The 15,801-nt window shown below is 45.0% G+C and overlaps 1 protein-coding gene across 2 annotated transcripts in view; it reads left to right on the top strand.

Annotated features, from left to right (window-relative positions):
• Positions 1–15,801, top strand: part of LOC137436757 (NSFL1 cofactor p47) — an 86,930-nt gene that overhangs the window by 57,611 nt on the left and 13,518 nt on the right. For both annotated transcript variants that reach the window (XM_068130824.2, XM_068130825.2), the window contains exons 5-8: positions 13,672–13,767; positions 14,058–14,167; positions 14,351–14,488; positions 15,419–15,580. In XM_068130824.2, the coding sequence (XP_067986925.1) occupies positions 13,672–13,767; positions 14,058–14,167; positions 14,351–14,488; positions 15,419–15,580 (506 nt within the window). The remainder of the gene's footprint in view (positions 1–13,671; positions 13,768–14,057; positions 14,168–14,350; positions 14,489–15,418; positions 15,581–15,801) is intronic.

Raw genomic sequence — 15,801 nt, 5'->3', positions numbered from 1 at the left:
CCATGCTCCAATAACTTTATCGTTCGATACGAACCACAGTCCAGAGGGTCACCTTTCCCCTTGTATAGAGGGACGAGGGTACTCAGTTCCCAAACCACTGGAATGCGGCCTTCTTTCACCACCAGATTACAGATGTCTGTCATTCTCTTCACACCCCAACTTCCCACTGCCTTCAACATATCTCCCACAACTCCCGTCGGCCCTCCCGCTTTTCTACTCTTCATTGCTTTTATTGCTTCCCCAACTTCCTTCTCAGTTATCTTCTCTGCTGGTCCTAAAACTGGGTAACTCTCTATGTTGCCATCCCATTCATTCTCTGCACTCAACAGCATTTCTATGTATCTCTTCCATCTTCCCTTAATTCCATCTGGGTCCACAACGATTTGTCCCACTTCATCCTTCAAGCAACTCACCCCCATCACATCACACCTCTCTTTCGCTATCTGCTTTGCAATCCTGAATACTGCTCTCTGACCCTCTTCCGAATCCAAGCGTTCTCCGAACATTTTCCTATATGCCTCCTGCGCCTTTGCTACCTCTTTCTTTGCAGCCTTCCTGGCTGCCTTATAACTTTCACGCTCTGCCTTTTCTGCCCCCGTACCCTTCGCCTTCTGCCACTTCTTGAACTTCTTCCTCTCCTCGTCAATCCTCTTTCCAACTTCATCATCCCACCACCGTGTTTCCGAGGTCCTTTTGTCCATCCACATACCTCACCTACGGCTCCCAACAGACTATCTTTCATTGACATCCAACCACTTTCAAGCTCAACCACATCATCCTCTCCCATAATCAGCCTCTCTTTTAATGCCTCCCTCACTGTCACCTCTTTCAACCGCCACACCTTCATTCTCGGTTGGTACTTCACCCACCGAGCTCTCCTCGCACCTTTCACCCTTATGTCGCAGACAACCAAGTGGTGCTGTGAAACAGCCTCCTCCCCGGGGATGACCTTTGTGTCCCGGAGGTGCCCCCTATCTCGCCTTCGCACCATCAGGTAGTGAACGGTTGTTGTCGACCCACCTGACGTGTATGTAACAAGCTTATTATCCTCTTTCTGGAACTGAGTATTACAAATCAACAAATCAGCTCCATCAGCAAACTCCAAAATCCTTTCACCTTCTCCATTTCTCACACCATATCCGTAACCCCCATGAACTCCCTCAAAACCGTCCATACTCCTTCCCACATGTCAATTTAGGTCTCCTCCTACCACAACAACTTCCTCATCTTTCATGTTTTCCATCAGCTTCTCTATTGCACACCAGAACTTGTCCTTCTCTTCATCGCTCCGCCCAACAACAACAACAACAACAACATGCATTTTAAAAGGCCATTTTCCCTGCTAGAGCGGGGGTTAGCCTTGCGGTCCCCATGACAATCTTCTCCATTTTGCCCTATTTTCTGCATCTCTCCTTGTTAACCCCCTTGCCTGCATTTCTTCTTCCACCATCTTTAGCCAAGTCTTTCTCGGTCTTCCCCGTCTTCTACTTCCTTCTGCATTCATTTCCATCACTCTTCTCAACCAGTCACTTTCATCCTTCCTCAACACATGACCAAACCATCTCAACCTGTTCCTCTTCACAGCATCAATCACAGGCTCTATTCCCATCATTTTTCGCAATTCATCATTTGTCTTCCTCTCTCTCAACGATACTCCGCACATCCGTCGAACCATTCGCATTTCCACCCTTTCCAACCTTCGTTGCTGCTCTACGTTCATTACCCATGTCTCGCTCCCATAAATCATAACACTTCTCACACATGCAGCATACACCTTTCCCTTCAGCTTCAACGACACTCCCCTCATCATCAGCACGCCACTCAATTCCCGAAACTTCTTCCATGCACATCTCACTCGAGCAACCGTTGCCGAGTCTGATCCACCTTCTCCATTCAGCATGTCTCCGAGGTAGCAAAATGTTTTCACACCTTCCAGCTTCACGCCGTCTCCAAGATCCAACTCAACATTTCCTCCATCTGCAGCTCCCTCTGTGCACACCTTACATTTGAATGTAGCTGCCACACTGGTTAATGACCCTCTCAGACCACTACATTTTTGATGAACCCACTCAGCGCACATTTTACACTGAATGGAGTTCACTCCGACACCCTTCCTACACACAGCACAGGGCCACTTCCCAGTTCTTTCCACCTCACCACATGCTTTACCACTTGCCATCACCTTCGTCTTTCCGATATTCACCTTCAGACCTTTTGTCTCCATACATTCCTTCCACGTGTTCATCTTTTCCTTCAGTCCATCCATACTTTCCGCAATCAACCCCAGATCATCTGCATACAACAACTCCCACGGTAAACCCTCCTTTACGTTCTGAGCCAGCACCTCCATCACAGCTACAAATAGTAGTGGACTTAGTACCGACCCCTGATGTACTCCCACCTTCACCTCAAACTCACCACTGTTCCCGTCCTTTGTCCTTACAGCTGTGTGTGCTCTTTTGTACATTGCCATCACTACTCTGATCAACCATTCCTCCACTCCTAACTTCCTCAATGCCCATGTCAATACTTTGCGTGGAACCCGATCGAATGCTTTCTCCAGATCAACAAACCCAAGAAACAACTTCTTCCTCTTCTCCATGTACTTATCCTGCAACTGCCTCACAATGAAAAGCGCGTCTGTCGTTCCTCTTCCTGGCATGAATCCAAACTGCATTTCGTCGATCTTCACTTTCTTCCTTATCCTCCTTTCCAACACCCTTTCCAATACCTTCATTCCATGCTCCAATAACTTTATCGCTCGGTACGAGCCACACTCCAGAGGGTCACCTTTCCCCTTGTATAGAGGGACGAGGGTACTCAGTTCCCAAACCACTGGAATGCGGCCTTCTTTCCCCACCAGATTACAGATCTCTGTCATTCTCTTCACACCCCAACTTCCTGCTGCCTTCAACATATCTCCCACAACTCCCGTCAGCCCTCCCGCTTTTCTACCCTTCATTGCTTTTATCGCTTCCTCAACTTCCTTCTCAGTTATCTTCTCTGCCGGTCCTAAAACTGGGTTACTCTCTATGTTGCCATCCCATTCATTCTCTGTATTCAACAGCATTTCCATATATATTTTCCATCTTCCTTTAATTCCATCTGGGTCGACAACGATTTGTCCCACTTCATCCTTCAAGCAACTCACCCCCATCACATCACACCTCTCTTTCGCTATCTGCTTTGCAATCCTGAATACTGCTTTCTGACCCTCTTCTGAATCCAAGCGTTCTCCGAACATTTTCCTACATGCCTCCTGCGCCTTTGCTACCTCTTTCTTTGCAGCCTTCCTGGCTGCCTTATAACTTTCATGCTCTGCTGTTTCTGCTCCCGTACCCTTTGCCTTGTGCCACTCCTTGAACTTCTTCCTCTTCTCGTCAATCCTCTTTCCAACTTCATCATCCCACCACCATGTTTCCGAGTGCCTCGGTGGTCCTTTTGTCCATCCACATACCTCACCAACGGCTCCCAACAGACTAGCTTTCATTGACATCCAACCACTTTCAAGCTCAACCACATCATCCTCGACCCTACTCAGCCTCTCTTTTAATGCCTCCCTTACTGTCACCTCTTTCAACCTCCACACCTTCATTCTCGGTTGGTACTTCACCTGCCGAGCTCTCCTCGCACCTTTCACCCTTACGTCGCAGACAACCAAGTGGTGCTGTGAAACAGCCTCCTCCCCCGGGATCACCTTTGTGTCCCGGAGGTGCCCCCTATCTCGCCTACGCACCATCAGGTAGTCAACGGTTGTCGTCGACCCACCTGACGTGTATGTAACAAGCTTATTATCCTCTTTCTGGAACTGAGTATTACAAATCAACAAATCAGCTCCATCAGCAAACTCCAAAATCCTTTCACCTTCTCCATTTCTCACACCATATCCGTAACCCCCATGAACTCCGTCAAAACCATCCATACTCCTTCCCACATGTCCATTCAGGTCTCCTCCTACCACTACAACTTCCTCATCTTTCATGTTTTCCATCAGCTTCTCTATCGCACACCAGAACCTGTCCTTCTCTTCATCGCTTCGACCAACCTGCGGAGCATATCCCGAGATGACGTTCACCAAGAGCTTTCCAATCATCATTTTCAACATCAACCTAATACTCACTCTAGTCACACTCACCACACTGTCTACAAACTCCTCAGAAAACAGGACACCAACACCATGCACGCCTTCCGGACACCCTTGCCACACAAACTTGTATTTCTGTCCCTACCTACCCTTCACCATTCTCACACAATTTCCCTTCCATCTCATCTCCTGCACACAACATATGTCCACTCTTCTTCTGACCAATACTTCCACCACTTCTCCTGATCTCCCTGTCATTGTCCCTACATTCCATGTCCCAAACCTCAGAAACCGATCTCCACTTCGGGCTGTACCCTGCCCACATGTAGTTGTAATCGCTCCGACCAACCTGCGGAGCATATCCCGAGATGACGTTCACCAAGAGCTTTCCAATCATAATTTTCACCATCATCAACCTTTCACTCACTCTCGTCACACTCACCACACTGTCTACAAACTCCTCAGAAAACGGGACACCAACACCATGCACGCCTTCCGGACACCCTTGCCACACAAACTTGTATTTCTGTCCCTACCTACCCTTCACCATTCTCACACAATTTCCCTTCCATCTCATCTCCTGCACACAACATATGTCCACTCTTCTTCTGACCAATACTTCCACCACTTCTCCTTATCTCCCTGGCGCACAATACAATGTCATCTGCAAACACATCCTGTGTGCCAAGTGAGATATTACTGTACGGCTGACCTTCATTTCACATGTGTTCTGATAACACGTTTTTGCTATGACACAAATTTAATTCATAGCAACTATCAGAGTAAAATTCCCCCCAAAAAAATTTCCAAGCAAAATTCACAGCAATTCATAAACGTCATAGCATCATCTTTTAAGGATTGTTACCTCCATCAAACCATCTCCAGGTTTATCAGGGAACGTGATGCAGATGATGAGCTCAGCATCAAGACATTCTGGCGCCAGTTTATCATCAAGATGGCAATTGATATCACCAACGATACCTGGTATGGAGTCACTTATCGGTGGATTGATGGAGCGAGGAGGAAATTCAGGCCTGGGGCAGTGATTGAGTTTAGAGGTTTCACAGAGACTGAAGTCAGCGAAGCAAGGCAATAGATTGTGGACATGCCCCAACAAGTGAGATTTGAGGAGGTCGACAAAGATGATGGACGTTGAGGATTTGCTTCTCTCCCACAGGGAGGAGCTGAGCATTAAAGATCTTCTGGCTCTGGAGGAGGAGTGCATCAGAGCTCAGATGAGCTCTTTGATGATCAGCATCAAGTCCTGAAGAGATTGGGCTTGTTAAACCCTCACTACCAAGGTCATAGCTAAAGGTTGTTGGTCCATTAAGCTTCCAAGCAGGCCATCCTGCCAAGTTGGTCGATAAAGCCATGGCCATCTTTGATGAACATGATCCTGGCTGCATGAGAAGTTCCATGGGGTGGAGGGAGATGAAGAATTTCCTGAAATGTTACAAGTGGGTCTAAGAATGGAAAATGAAGGCAGCCACTCAAGTCTCCATGATGAAGTTATTCAAAAACAAAATTCCAAGTGAATCAGCCTCCACTTCACCTTCTGAGCCTTCAACTTCAACTAGACAGCCTCGCACACCTGAATAAGCCTGCCCCACAAGAAATATGCACTGTATGCAACCCCAATCATGGTGACACGTGTGAAAAAGTAATTCATTTTAATGTCTATTTGTAAAATGTTTTATTTATGCATAGTTTATTGCCTTTTTGAGGTTTTTATATGGGTGTTCAACCTTGAAAGGTTGAAATCTTCCCCTTTGGAACATAACCCCGATGTTTACATGTTAAATATTGCCTCTATAACATGTTTTCGGATAACACGGCGTTTCGCGGGAACGCATCCCCCGCATTATACAAGGGTCACCTGAACTGTGGGTTTTTATATGGTTGGACTAAAACAGTATTTTCCGTTTCCTGCTCACCCTGATATTTTGGAGGATGCACGATTGTGCATTTATTGTTGAAGCTGCTAATCACCTTACCTACAGCACGTCCCCAAATTTGAAAAAAAATATTAAATATCCCATCTGCAATTGACGTGCCCACTTCCGGATAAAAAAAAAAATCTTTAAAGTCATTATTTAAGTAGACACGAGAACACTGCGTGGGATATCGTGTTCGATGAACTCTCCAGTTAACAAGGCGGTCACACATTTCTTCCCTGCTCCCTCTCATTTTTGAGACCAATGAGGTCAGCTCAGAATGTACACCATGAGAGGTGTGTGGTGTGCACTGGTGTGTGTACGTGTCCGTTTCCATTTTCTCAGAGATGGCCAAATGTTTCAGAGGTTCATCAGCGAGTGCTGGGGAGTGTTTTACGAGGGGTGGGGACGGGGGGAGTGAGAGGGGCGGGGTCGACAATATACCTGGTATGGTATATTGTCGAGGGGCGGGGTCGACAATATACAATATACCCGACAATATATATATGGATGGATGGATGGATGGATGGATGGATGGATGGATATATTATAACATATATATATATATGTATTTTTTTTCTTCTTGATTTGTTGAAAATGCCAACAGGATTAGAACACTGGGCAATGCCTGGTATCCCTTCTAGTATCTGATAAAGTATTCGCTGAGTGAGTGTGTATCTCTTATCTTTCTCGATCTGACATTTTGATCTGCGAAATTGCACAAAGTTCAGGTCTGTTATTTAGACCACAAACTCTTGACGCTGGAATGGTCCTCATGAGCTTGCACCTCGGGGTTTTTAAAAATGAATTCCTTTTTTATTCACTGCTCACTTTCAATGTGGCTAGTCTTACTCAACTCGATTCTTTAATGTGATTTTTGAGCACAAACCTAAATTCATCGATAATGTTTGTTATAAATCGGTATCCTTGGTCAATGGGGATGAGGGTTTGTGCAGTTATTGTACTTGCACCACATCAACAAATGCTAATAGATTGTTTAAATGCATTATTTATCAAATATCCAGTCAGTGATAATCACCTTTATTTTGGTGAAATACAGTCACGTGAAAAAGTAAGTACACCCCATGTGAAGTTTTGACTTTTTCAACATATTTCAACGTACAGCTATTTGATCTTCATTTCAACAATATTGATAGATAAAGGTGATATCATATAACAAATATCATGAAACATTTACATTTTGTATTCCATTGTATAATTTAAATAAACATAAATGCAAATTTCGTATGTGGAAAAAGTAAGTACACCCCTACATTTATCACTACTTCAAATACCTAAAATGAGAATCAGGTGCACCAGCTCAGGGTCAAATGATTAAAACATCATTAGAGAGGATCTTGGAGGAACCTGTCTTATTTAAACCTCAGACATTTCGTTTGGTTTGCTCTTTGTTGTTGAAGTGTGCGGCGTCACCATGCCTAGATCAAAATAGCTCTCTGAGGCCTTCAGAAAGAAGGTTATAGATGTCTACGAGTCTGGGAAGGGATTTAAAAAGATCTCCAAACAATTTGAAATCAATCATTCGACTGTCCAGAAGATCATCTACAAGTGGAGAAGATTCCAAACAACTGCCAACTTGTTCAAGCCAGGCCGCCCCAGCAAGTTCAGCCCGAGAGCAGACCGCACGATGCTGAAAGAAGTCTCTAAGAGCCCCAGAATGTCATCATGGGACCTACAGGTAGCTCTTGCCACTGTTGATGTCAAAGTGCACGAGTCTACCATTAGAAAGAGGCTGCACAAATTTGATCTACATGGGAGGTGTGCCAGGAGGAAACCTTTGCTGTCCAGAAAGAACATCAGGGCAAGACTAAAGTTTGCCAATGAACACCGAGGCAAAGACAAGCACTTCTGGAACAATGTGCTCTGGACAGATGAGTCAAAGGTAGAGCTATTTGGCCACAGTACCAGAAGACATGTTTGGCGAAAACCAAAGACAGCATTTGACCACAAGAACCTGATACCAACTGTAAAGCATGGTGGTGGAAATATAATGGTTTGGGGCAGCTTTGCTGCATCAGGGCCTGGGCAGCTCACCATCATAGAATACACTATGAATTCTTCATTATACCAGAGGGTGCTTGAGGATAATGTGAGGCCATCTGTCGGAAAGTTGAAGCTCAACCGAAGGTGGACCTTGCAACATGACAATGACCCTAAACATACCCGTAAATCCACCAAGGAATGGCTGAAAAGAAAGAAATGGTGGGTTCTGGAATGGCCAAGTCAAAGTCCGGATCTAAATCCCATCGAGATGTTGTGGGGGGATTTGAAACGATCTGTGCATGCAAGAAACCCCTCAAACATCGCACAGCTGAAAGAATTCTGCATGGAGGAGTGGGCAAAAATTTCTCCCAGTTGATGTCAGAGACTGGTAGACAGTTATAAGTAGACTACGGATTTTTATGTTAAGAAAATAGGCCTTTTATGTTTTGAAAAGCGGGAATTTTTTTTTTTAATGTGAAAAAATCCCGAAATATTTTTTCCCTCCGTTTTATTCATTTTTTATTATTACCAAGTTTTTCAGAAATCAGTCAAAAAAAGAACAAAAAATGGTAAGCTTTTTCCTGCACAACATTAAGCACTCTAGGCTAGCAAACAGGTAAAAAATGACGTCCAGGTACCTTTATTGCAACCGCATTGTTTGATAAGTAGAGGACTAGAAGAAATTGACAAGACCCTTTTAGGAACGGTTAAAATAGGTGTTTGAAATCATTACCTTGGTTATGTTCTCCTTGGTGAGGCGGTGTCGGCGGTCGGTGAGGACGTTTCTGTAGACGGAGAAGGACCTTTCCACGTCGACGCTGACGATGGGGCAGTACCTCAAGAGGGGGATGTCGGCAAGCTTGACTCCAGCCGGCACACCAACCTCAGATCCGTGCTGATCTCCATCCAGGATCAAAGCCACTGTCCTCAGCACACCAATGTCGGGATTGCGCTGCAGCACCACCTTGAACTTGGTGAGCAGGATCTCCTTACGGCAGCCTCGGATCTTTTCGAGCTCCTCCTTGGCCTGATCAAGGAGCTGGAAGGCGTTGGCCAGCTCCATGCCGGCCTCCTCCAGCTGCTTAAGGATCTTCGGGATGAACGACAAGTGGGCATTTAAGAAGACCAAACTGAGCTTGATGTCCGCCTTTCCGAACAGGTCCTTGGCACTCCGGATTGCCATCGCGTCGTCATCGTTCAGCTGGTCCACAATGTCCTTGACGGCCTCGAAGTGCTCGGCGTAAAACACCGCGGCGTCGATCCACGTCCCCCACCGAGTCAGAATGGGCTCCGGGGGGAGAGAAAGATTGGGCTGCTGCTCCCTCCAAAGGACAACACGTGACGGGGCTTTGACGAACACCTTCTTCGTCGTGGCAATCAGGTCGTTGACATCCTTGAACATTTCTCGGACTGTCTCGCAGACACGGTGGAGTGCGTGGGCAATGCAAGTCACATGCAGCAAGTCCGGGAAGAGTTCCGTCAGGGCATGGCCGGCCTTGATCATATAGGCTGCGCGGCGTCGCTGACGAGGACCTTGAGGCACTCCGGCTTGAAATCAGACCAAAGATAGCGCAGCGTGTCATTGATTGCGCGCACGATCTCCCCGGAGTTGGTCTTCTCCAGAAACATGCACTGGACGAGGTGGGGACGAAAGTACCCCTCCTTGGACAAGCGTCCCGCGATGATGTTGGCCACATATCGACCTGCCGAATCGGTCGTCTCGTCGACGGACAGCCAGATGGGCTGCTGTCCGAGGTCGGCACGGATCCCAGCCAAGGCCTCATCGTAGCACTTGTCGAGGTAGTGCTTTCGAATCCAGCTTTCATCGGGGATCTGGAGAGTGATGTGCTTCTCCAGGAACGACTGGAGGGCAGGGTTTTCCAATTTCGACCATGGGATGCCAGCGGCCAGCATGGCCTGGCACAGCTCCTGAGCCACAACGTCGCACTTGTGCCTCTTTCCGCCACCAAAGTCCTCCATGGTGGCTTGCGTGACCGTCCTCTTCTTCTTCAAGGCCAAGTTGCTCTTGTGGCGGTCTCCTCGGACATGTTGGGCCAGCTCAGACTTCTGCTTCGCCCGGAAAGTCTTTTCACAAGCTCGACAGAAAGCCATGTCACTCGACACGTACTTGAAGGTGGCCCCATCGCCGCCAGCGTTGAATTCCTTCAGCCACTTGTCACGAAGAGCAGCACTCATCTTGATGGGAGACTTGTTCACACTTTGTCTACACTCTCTCACTGTAGTACACCGCCTCACTGCTGTACACGCTGGGGACGCAATGCACGCAAGTGGACGCAACGTTTTGTTTTTGAGATCGATCGGTTAAAAATTTCGATCGCAGTTAAAAATTTCGAAAAATTCCCTAATTTGTTTTATCGTTGCTAGACATTTTCGACCAAAAAGGGCATTTTATTTTATTTTTCCCAAAAAGGGCGAAATATTTTTTTTCTCCGAAAATAGGAAAAGTTTTTTTGCGCGCAAAAAAGCCGTTTTATGTGAAAAAATCTTTTTTATTTTTTCACATAAAAATCCGATGTGCAGTTATAAGAAACGCCTACTTGAGGTTGTTTCTGCCAAAGGGGGCAATACCACCTATTAGAGTCAAGGGTGTACTTACTTTTTCCACATGCGAAATTTGCATTTATCTTTATTTAAATTATACAATGCACGACAAAATGTAAATGTTTCATGATATTTGTTGTATTATATCACCTTTATCTGTCAATATTGTTGAAATGAAGATCAAATAGCTATGTTGAAATATGTTGAAAAAGTCAAAACTTTACATGGGGTGTACTTACTTTTTCACGTGACTGTATATTCGTCAAAGTATCCGCTTCAACCTCGAAGTTCTTAAGATTGACACCGTTAAAGGTCTTGAAGTGTGTCACGCCAGAACGGTGCATTGCAGCAGCCTGTTCATGTACAACAAGATGGTTTAAGCTTTTCCACTTGGCCAACTTTTAGCAGCTGAATGGATTTGGCGAGTCGGAGGGACTCTCACATGTTTTGAATGTCCTACGCAATAATCCATACTTTGAAGCGAAGCATTTCGTGAAGATAGCTTTGACCACAACCCAAATTTATTTATTTTATTTTTTGAGCCATAATTTCTCTTTCTTTTTTGCAATATAATTGCAAAGGGAAAATTCCATACCGACAATACTGAGCAAAGAACAAAAAACGGAAGACGTCATGCAAAGCACGATACTTGCAAAATCCACCCCCTCACCAAAATATACGTTGCCATGTATACATCAAATTATCCATTTCATGAAGATTATAATTGACGATCTTGATCAAAGCTCGGGTGAATTGGATTAAAATTGATCATTTTTCAGATGAAAATTGCTGATTTTAGAAGTTTGACCTTGAGTTGACCTTTGACCTTAAAATAGTTGGTTTCGAAATTCAATGACTCAATATGCAAATGCTGTTTCATTTTCAAGTCAATCGGATGAAAATTGATCATTTTGGAAGTTTTACCTTTGACCTTTTGGCTTCAAAAATAGTTGGTTTCCCAATTTAGTGACTAGATATGCAAATGCTGTTCAATCTTCAAGTCAACAACAACAACATGCATTTTAAAGGCCATTTTCCCTGCTAGAGCGGGGGTTAGCCTTGCGGTCCCCATGACAATCTTCTCCATTTTGCCCTATTTTCTGCATCTCTCCTTGTTAACCCCCTTGCCCGCATTTCTTCTTCCACCATCTTTAGCCAAGTCTTTTTCGGTCTTCCCCATCCTCTGCTTCCTTCTACATTCATTTCCATCACTCTTCTCAACCAGTCACTTTAATCCTTCCTCAACACATGACCAAACCATCTCAACCTGTTCCTCTTCACAGCATCAATCACAGGCTCTATTCCCATCATCTTTCGCAATTCATCATTTGTCTTCCTCTCTCTCAACGATACTCCACACATCCACCGAACCATTCGCATTTCCACCCTTTCCAACCTTCGTTGCTGCTCTACGTTCATTACCCATGTCTCGCTCCCATAAATCATAACACTTCTCACACATGCAGCATACACCTTTCCCTTCAGCTTCAACGACACTCCCCTCATCATCAGCACGCCACCCAGTTCCCGAAACTTCTTCCATGCACATCTCACTCGAGCAACCGTTGCCGAGTCTGATCCACCTTCTCCATTCAGCATGTCTCCGAGGTAGCAAAATGTTTTCACACCTTCCAGCTTCACGCAGTCTCCAAGATCCAACTCAACCTTTCCTCCATCTGCAGCTCCCTCTGTGCACACCTTACATTTGAATGTAGCTGCCACACTGGTTAATGACCCTCTCAGACCACTACATTTTTGATGAACCCACTCAGCGCACATTGTACATTGAATGGAGTTCACTCCGACACCCTTCCTACACACAGCACAGGGCCACTTCCCAGTTCTTTCCACCTCACCACATGCTTTACCACTTGCCATCACCTTCGTCTTTCCGATATTCACCTTCAGACCTTTTGTCTCCATACATTCCTTCCACGTGTTCATCTTTTCCTTCAGTCCATCCATACTTTCCGCAATCAACACCAGATCATCTGCATACATCAATGTTCAAGTCAATTGGATGAAAAACGGCAATTTTGGGAATTCAAGATGACCTGACCTCAAAATGAATAGGCTTCTTCCTTATGACCATCTCTACCATCTGGTGAAGTTTCATGAAGATCGGTTTCAAATTGTGACCTGTAGGCGACAGACAGACAGACAGACAGATTAACACACAAGACCAACCAATATACTTGAAAAATCTTTCGATTTTGCAAGTAAAAATAAAAAAGAAAAAAGAAAAAAAAAGTCACTGTCGGCAACAGTTAAATCGTCGAGCGTCGGGCATTGCAGGATCATCAGTGTCAGTTGGCCCAGTTGAATACAGGAGAGGAGTGCACTAAATGTGTAAAGGATACAACGAAGCATAAACACATTGACCTGGGTAATCTTCAAGGTAAGCAAGTTTAAGTTGTGTCAAATTTTAACGAAAGACTGCGTGTGCGTTCCTGTTTCTGCAAATGAATTATCTCGATCTGTGTCACATGTCTTCTCCAAACATGTTCGGTTAGTTGCCGATTTACTTTTGCTAAACCAGCTCGGCTTGCATTCCACACCGGAGGCCGTGCCACGTTATCACTGTTGACACCGATTCAAGTACACCTTGCTGTCCATGTCGTTTTGAAGTTTATGCCCAGACTCATGATCAATGTTAATAGGTGCACAAACCATTTGGTATTTTTAAGCTTGTCCCAGGGCATGACATTGCCGTCTGTCACTTTCTGGGTCATCATCGCTGATGTCGTTTGTACCTAAATAATGCACCTCACGCCGATAGGCCTGAATAGCCTGATGGTTATGTACACACAATTCCAGACTGTTTTATATATTGGGATTGCCACCGTCGACATCCTCACCATGGCCGGGGTCGTTGCCTCGTTTTTCCTCCGTTGTCCGGACAGAGTTTGTCATCTGCTAACAGGATGTTATTTTGCATTAAAACATTTTTTGCACCAAACGACTAAAAATGATGTAAGGATTCATTGGATGAAAAAAGGAAGTTTGAGTTTGGCTTCATTGAGTCTCTGATTTTGTGAAGATAACTGTGTTGTGATGTTTGTTCTGCATTCTCTAATTGATGCAAAGATGTTCTCTGGTGGTGGATATCGACTAGGAACCCCTGGTGATGATTCCTCTTCATCATACGTCTCTGGGGGGCACGGCGCTGGTGCACTTCCTGACGTGAGTCGTGCGCATTTTGGAGTCTCGGTTTGGTTTAGGTGCAATCCTTTGTGAGAGTTTAATAATGTTGTACTTCGTTGTTGAATATAAGGTTGTAAGAGGATGAGAGTATTGTATAAATCCAAAATAATACTCATTGCAGTACCAAGCCGGTCACGTTGCCCATGTGTAAACGTGGTATTGCACTGAATTCTCCTTGTGTTAAGTGGATCATATGCCAATCACCTGTACATCGAACTAGTTATTTTGTCCATCCCGTATCGTAATATGACACCTACCCGCAAGATCAGATGCACGTGGTGCTGAAACTGTGGCGAAACGGCTTCAACCTGAACAATGGAGAGCTTCGAGAATACGATGACCCGAGCAGTTCTTTGTTCCTGTCTGCCATCAAGCGGGGGTTGGTTACTTTCCCTCGCGTGACGTTTATTTTGTGCAGTCTTTCACCCCAGACAATGTGAACCACTTGCTCATCTGCACAATGGTACAACTTTTTTTTTTTGGATGCTTTGTTTTGATAGCTGGATTGAGAGCAGTAGAGGGTGATGTTGCTTCGTGTCCTACTCTTTTCACATTATCGAAGGGAAGTGCCACAAGAGCTGCAGCGGCGTGCACGTGGGGCTCAAGTTAGTTTGGACATGCAAGACCACCGTGATCAGGACTATGTGGTTTCTCAACAAACCTTTCAGGCATTCTCTGGCCAAGGACAGAAACTGGGCAGGTACCAAATATCCTGCGAGTAACCAATCGTGCTCTCATCGCACACACTAAAGCTCCCACTGGCACCACACGGATAATAAATCACACCACTGGAATTGTTTGGGCCTTGTTTTGGAATAGTTGTGGTAATGGAAACAGTCTGGTTTATGAGTGCGTGACAAGAAAATATTAATTGTATGTATGTATATACAGTGCATTCAGAAACTATTCAGACCCCTTCACTTTTTTCACATTTTGTTATGTTGCAGCCTTATGCTGAAATCGTTTAAATTCTTTTTTTCCCTCATCAATCTACACTCAATATCCCATAATGACAAAGAGAAAACAGGATTTTAGAAAGTTTTGCAAATTTATTAAAAATGTATGCATGCACCTACCTTGTAAAATCAAAAACGACTTCGCTGATCTCCACCAAATTTTACATACCTGCTGAGGGTACCTGTGAGTCGGTCATGGACAATTAAAATTGGCTCTTTACCCCCCTGAGGGTGGGGATGATTACCCAGACAATAAGTAGAGTAAAAGTAATGTATGCATATTCTGTCAAATTTGAATATGGCGGGGTAAAGGGAGGGAAGTTCAACAATATTTTTGTGCAGTCTTTCACCCCAGACAATGTGAACTACAACATGTCGGAGGTTGATCATATTCATCGGGCGGCCAGGGAGGGGCTGCACACAAGATATTTTCAGATGCACACCAGAAATTGTGCCAGATATTTCAGACGCCATAATTTGTTTCCCGAGTTGGTATTAACCAGTTTTCATAACTGTGTGAGTATCTGCAACCGTAAACGTTGGTATTAATTCTGATAAATTGTTGAGGAGCAAAACCTCTCCTTCCTTTGTCTCGTTGGTCATGTTGTCTGTGACCAGCCAAACTCGCTCTCGCTTTGAATTGAAACCGTTCATCTGTTCACCACGCACCACAGTCCTGCACCACATGTTGTTGGAGAAACGTCCAGAGAGCCTGCAGTTCAAGTACAAGCTGCGGATGCCATGGTGGAAGTGGACGAGTCGGCACCAACCACCACGTTGCAAATCCGATTTGCTGATGGCTCGCGGCTCCTCCAACGATTCAACCACACTCACAGGTGCTCTACTAAAGATAGTTATACACTGCGTGGTGGGAGGGGGTCATACACACACATATACGCACACACACACACACACACACACACACACACACACACACACACACACATATATATGCACACGCACACACGCACACCTACACACACGAATACACATTATTTTTTTTATTTTTTTTGTATCCAGAATCGAGGCTCGTGAAAGAGCTAACATTTATCACACA

The sequence above is a fragment of the Myxine glutinosa genome, chromosome 11 (genome assembly GCF_964187855.1).
Source record: "Myxine glutinosa chromosome 11, kmMyxGlut1.1, whole genome shotgun sequence".
NCBI classification, from domain to species: domain Eukaryota; kingdom Metazoa; phylum Chordata; class Myxini; order Myxiniformes; family Myxinidae; genus Myxine; species Myxine glutinosa.
Note: the sequence above shows the minus strand (reverse complement) of the source record. Positions and strands in the feature narration are given on the sequence as shown.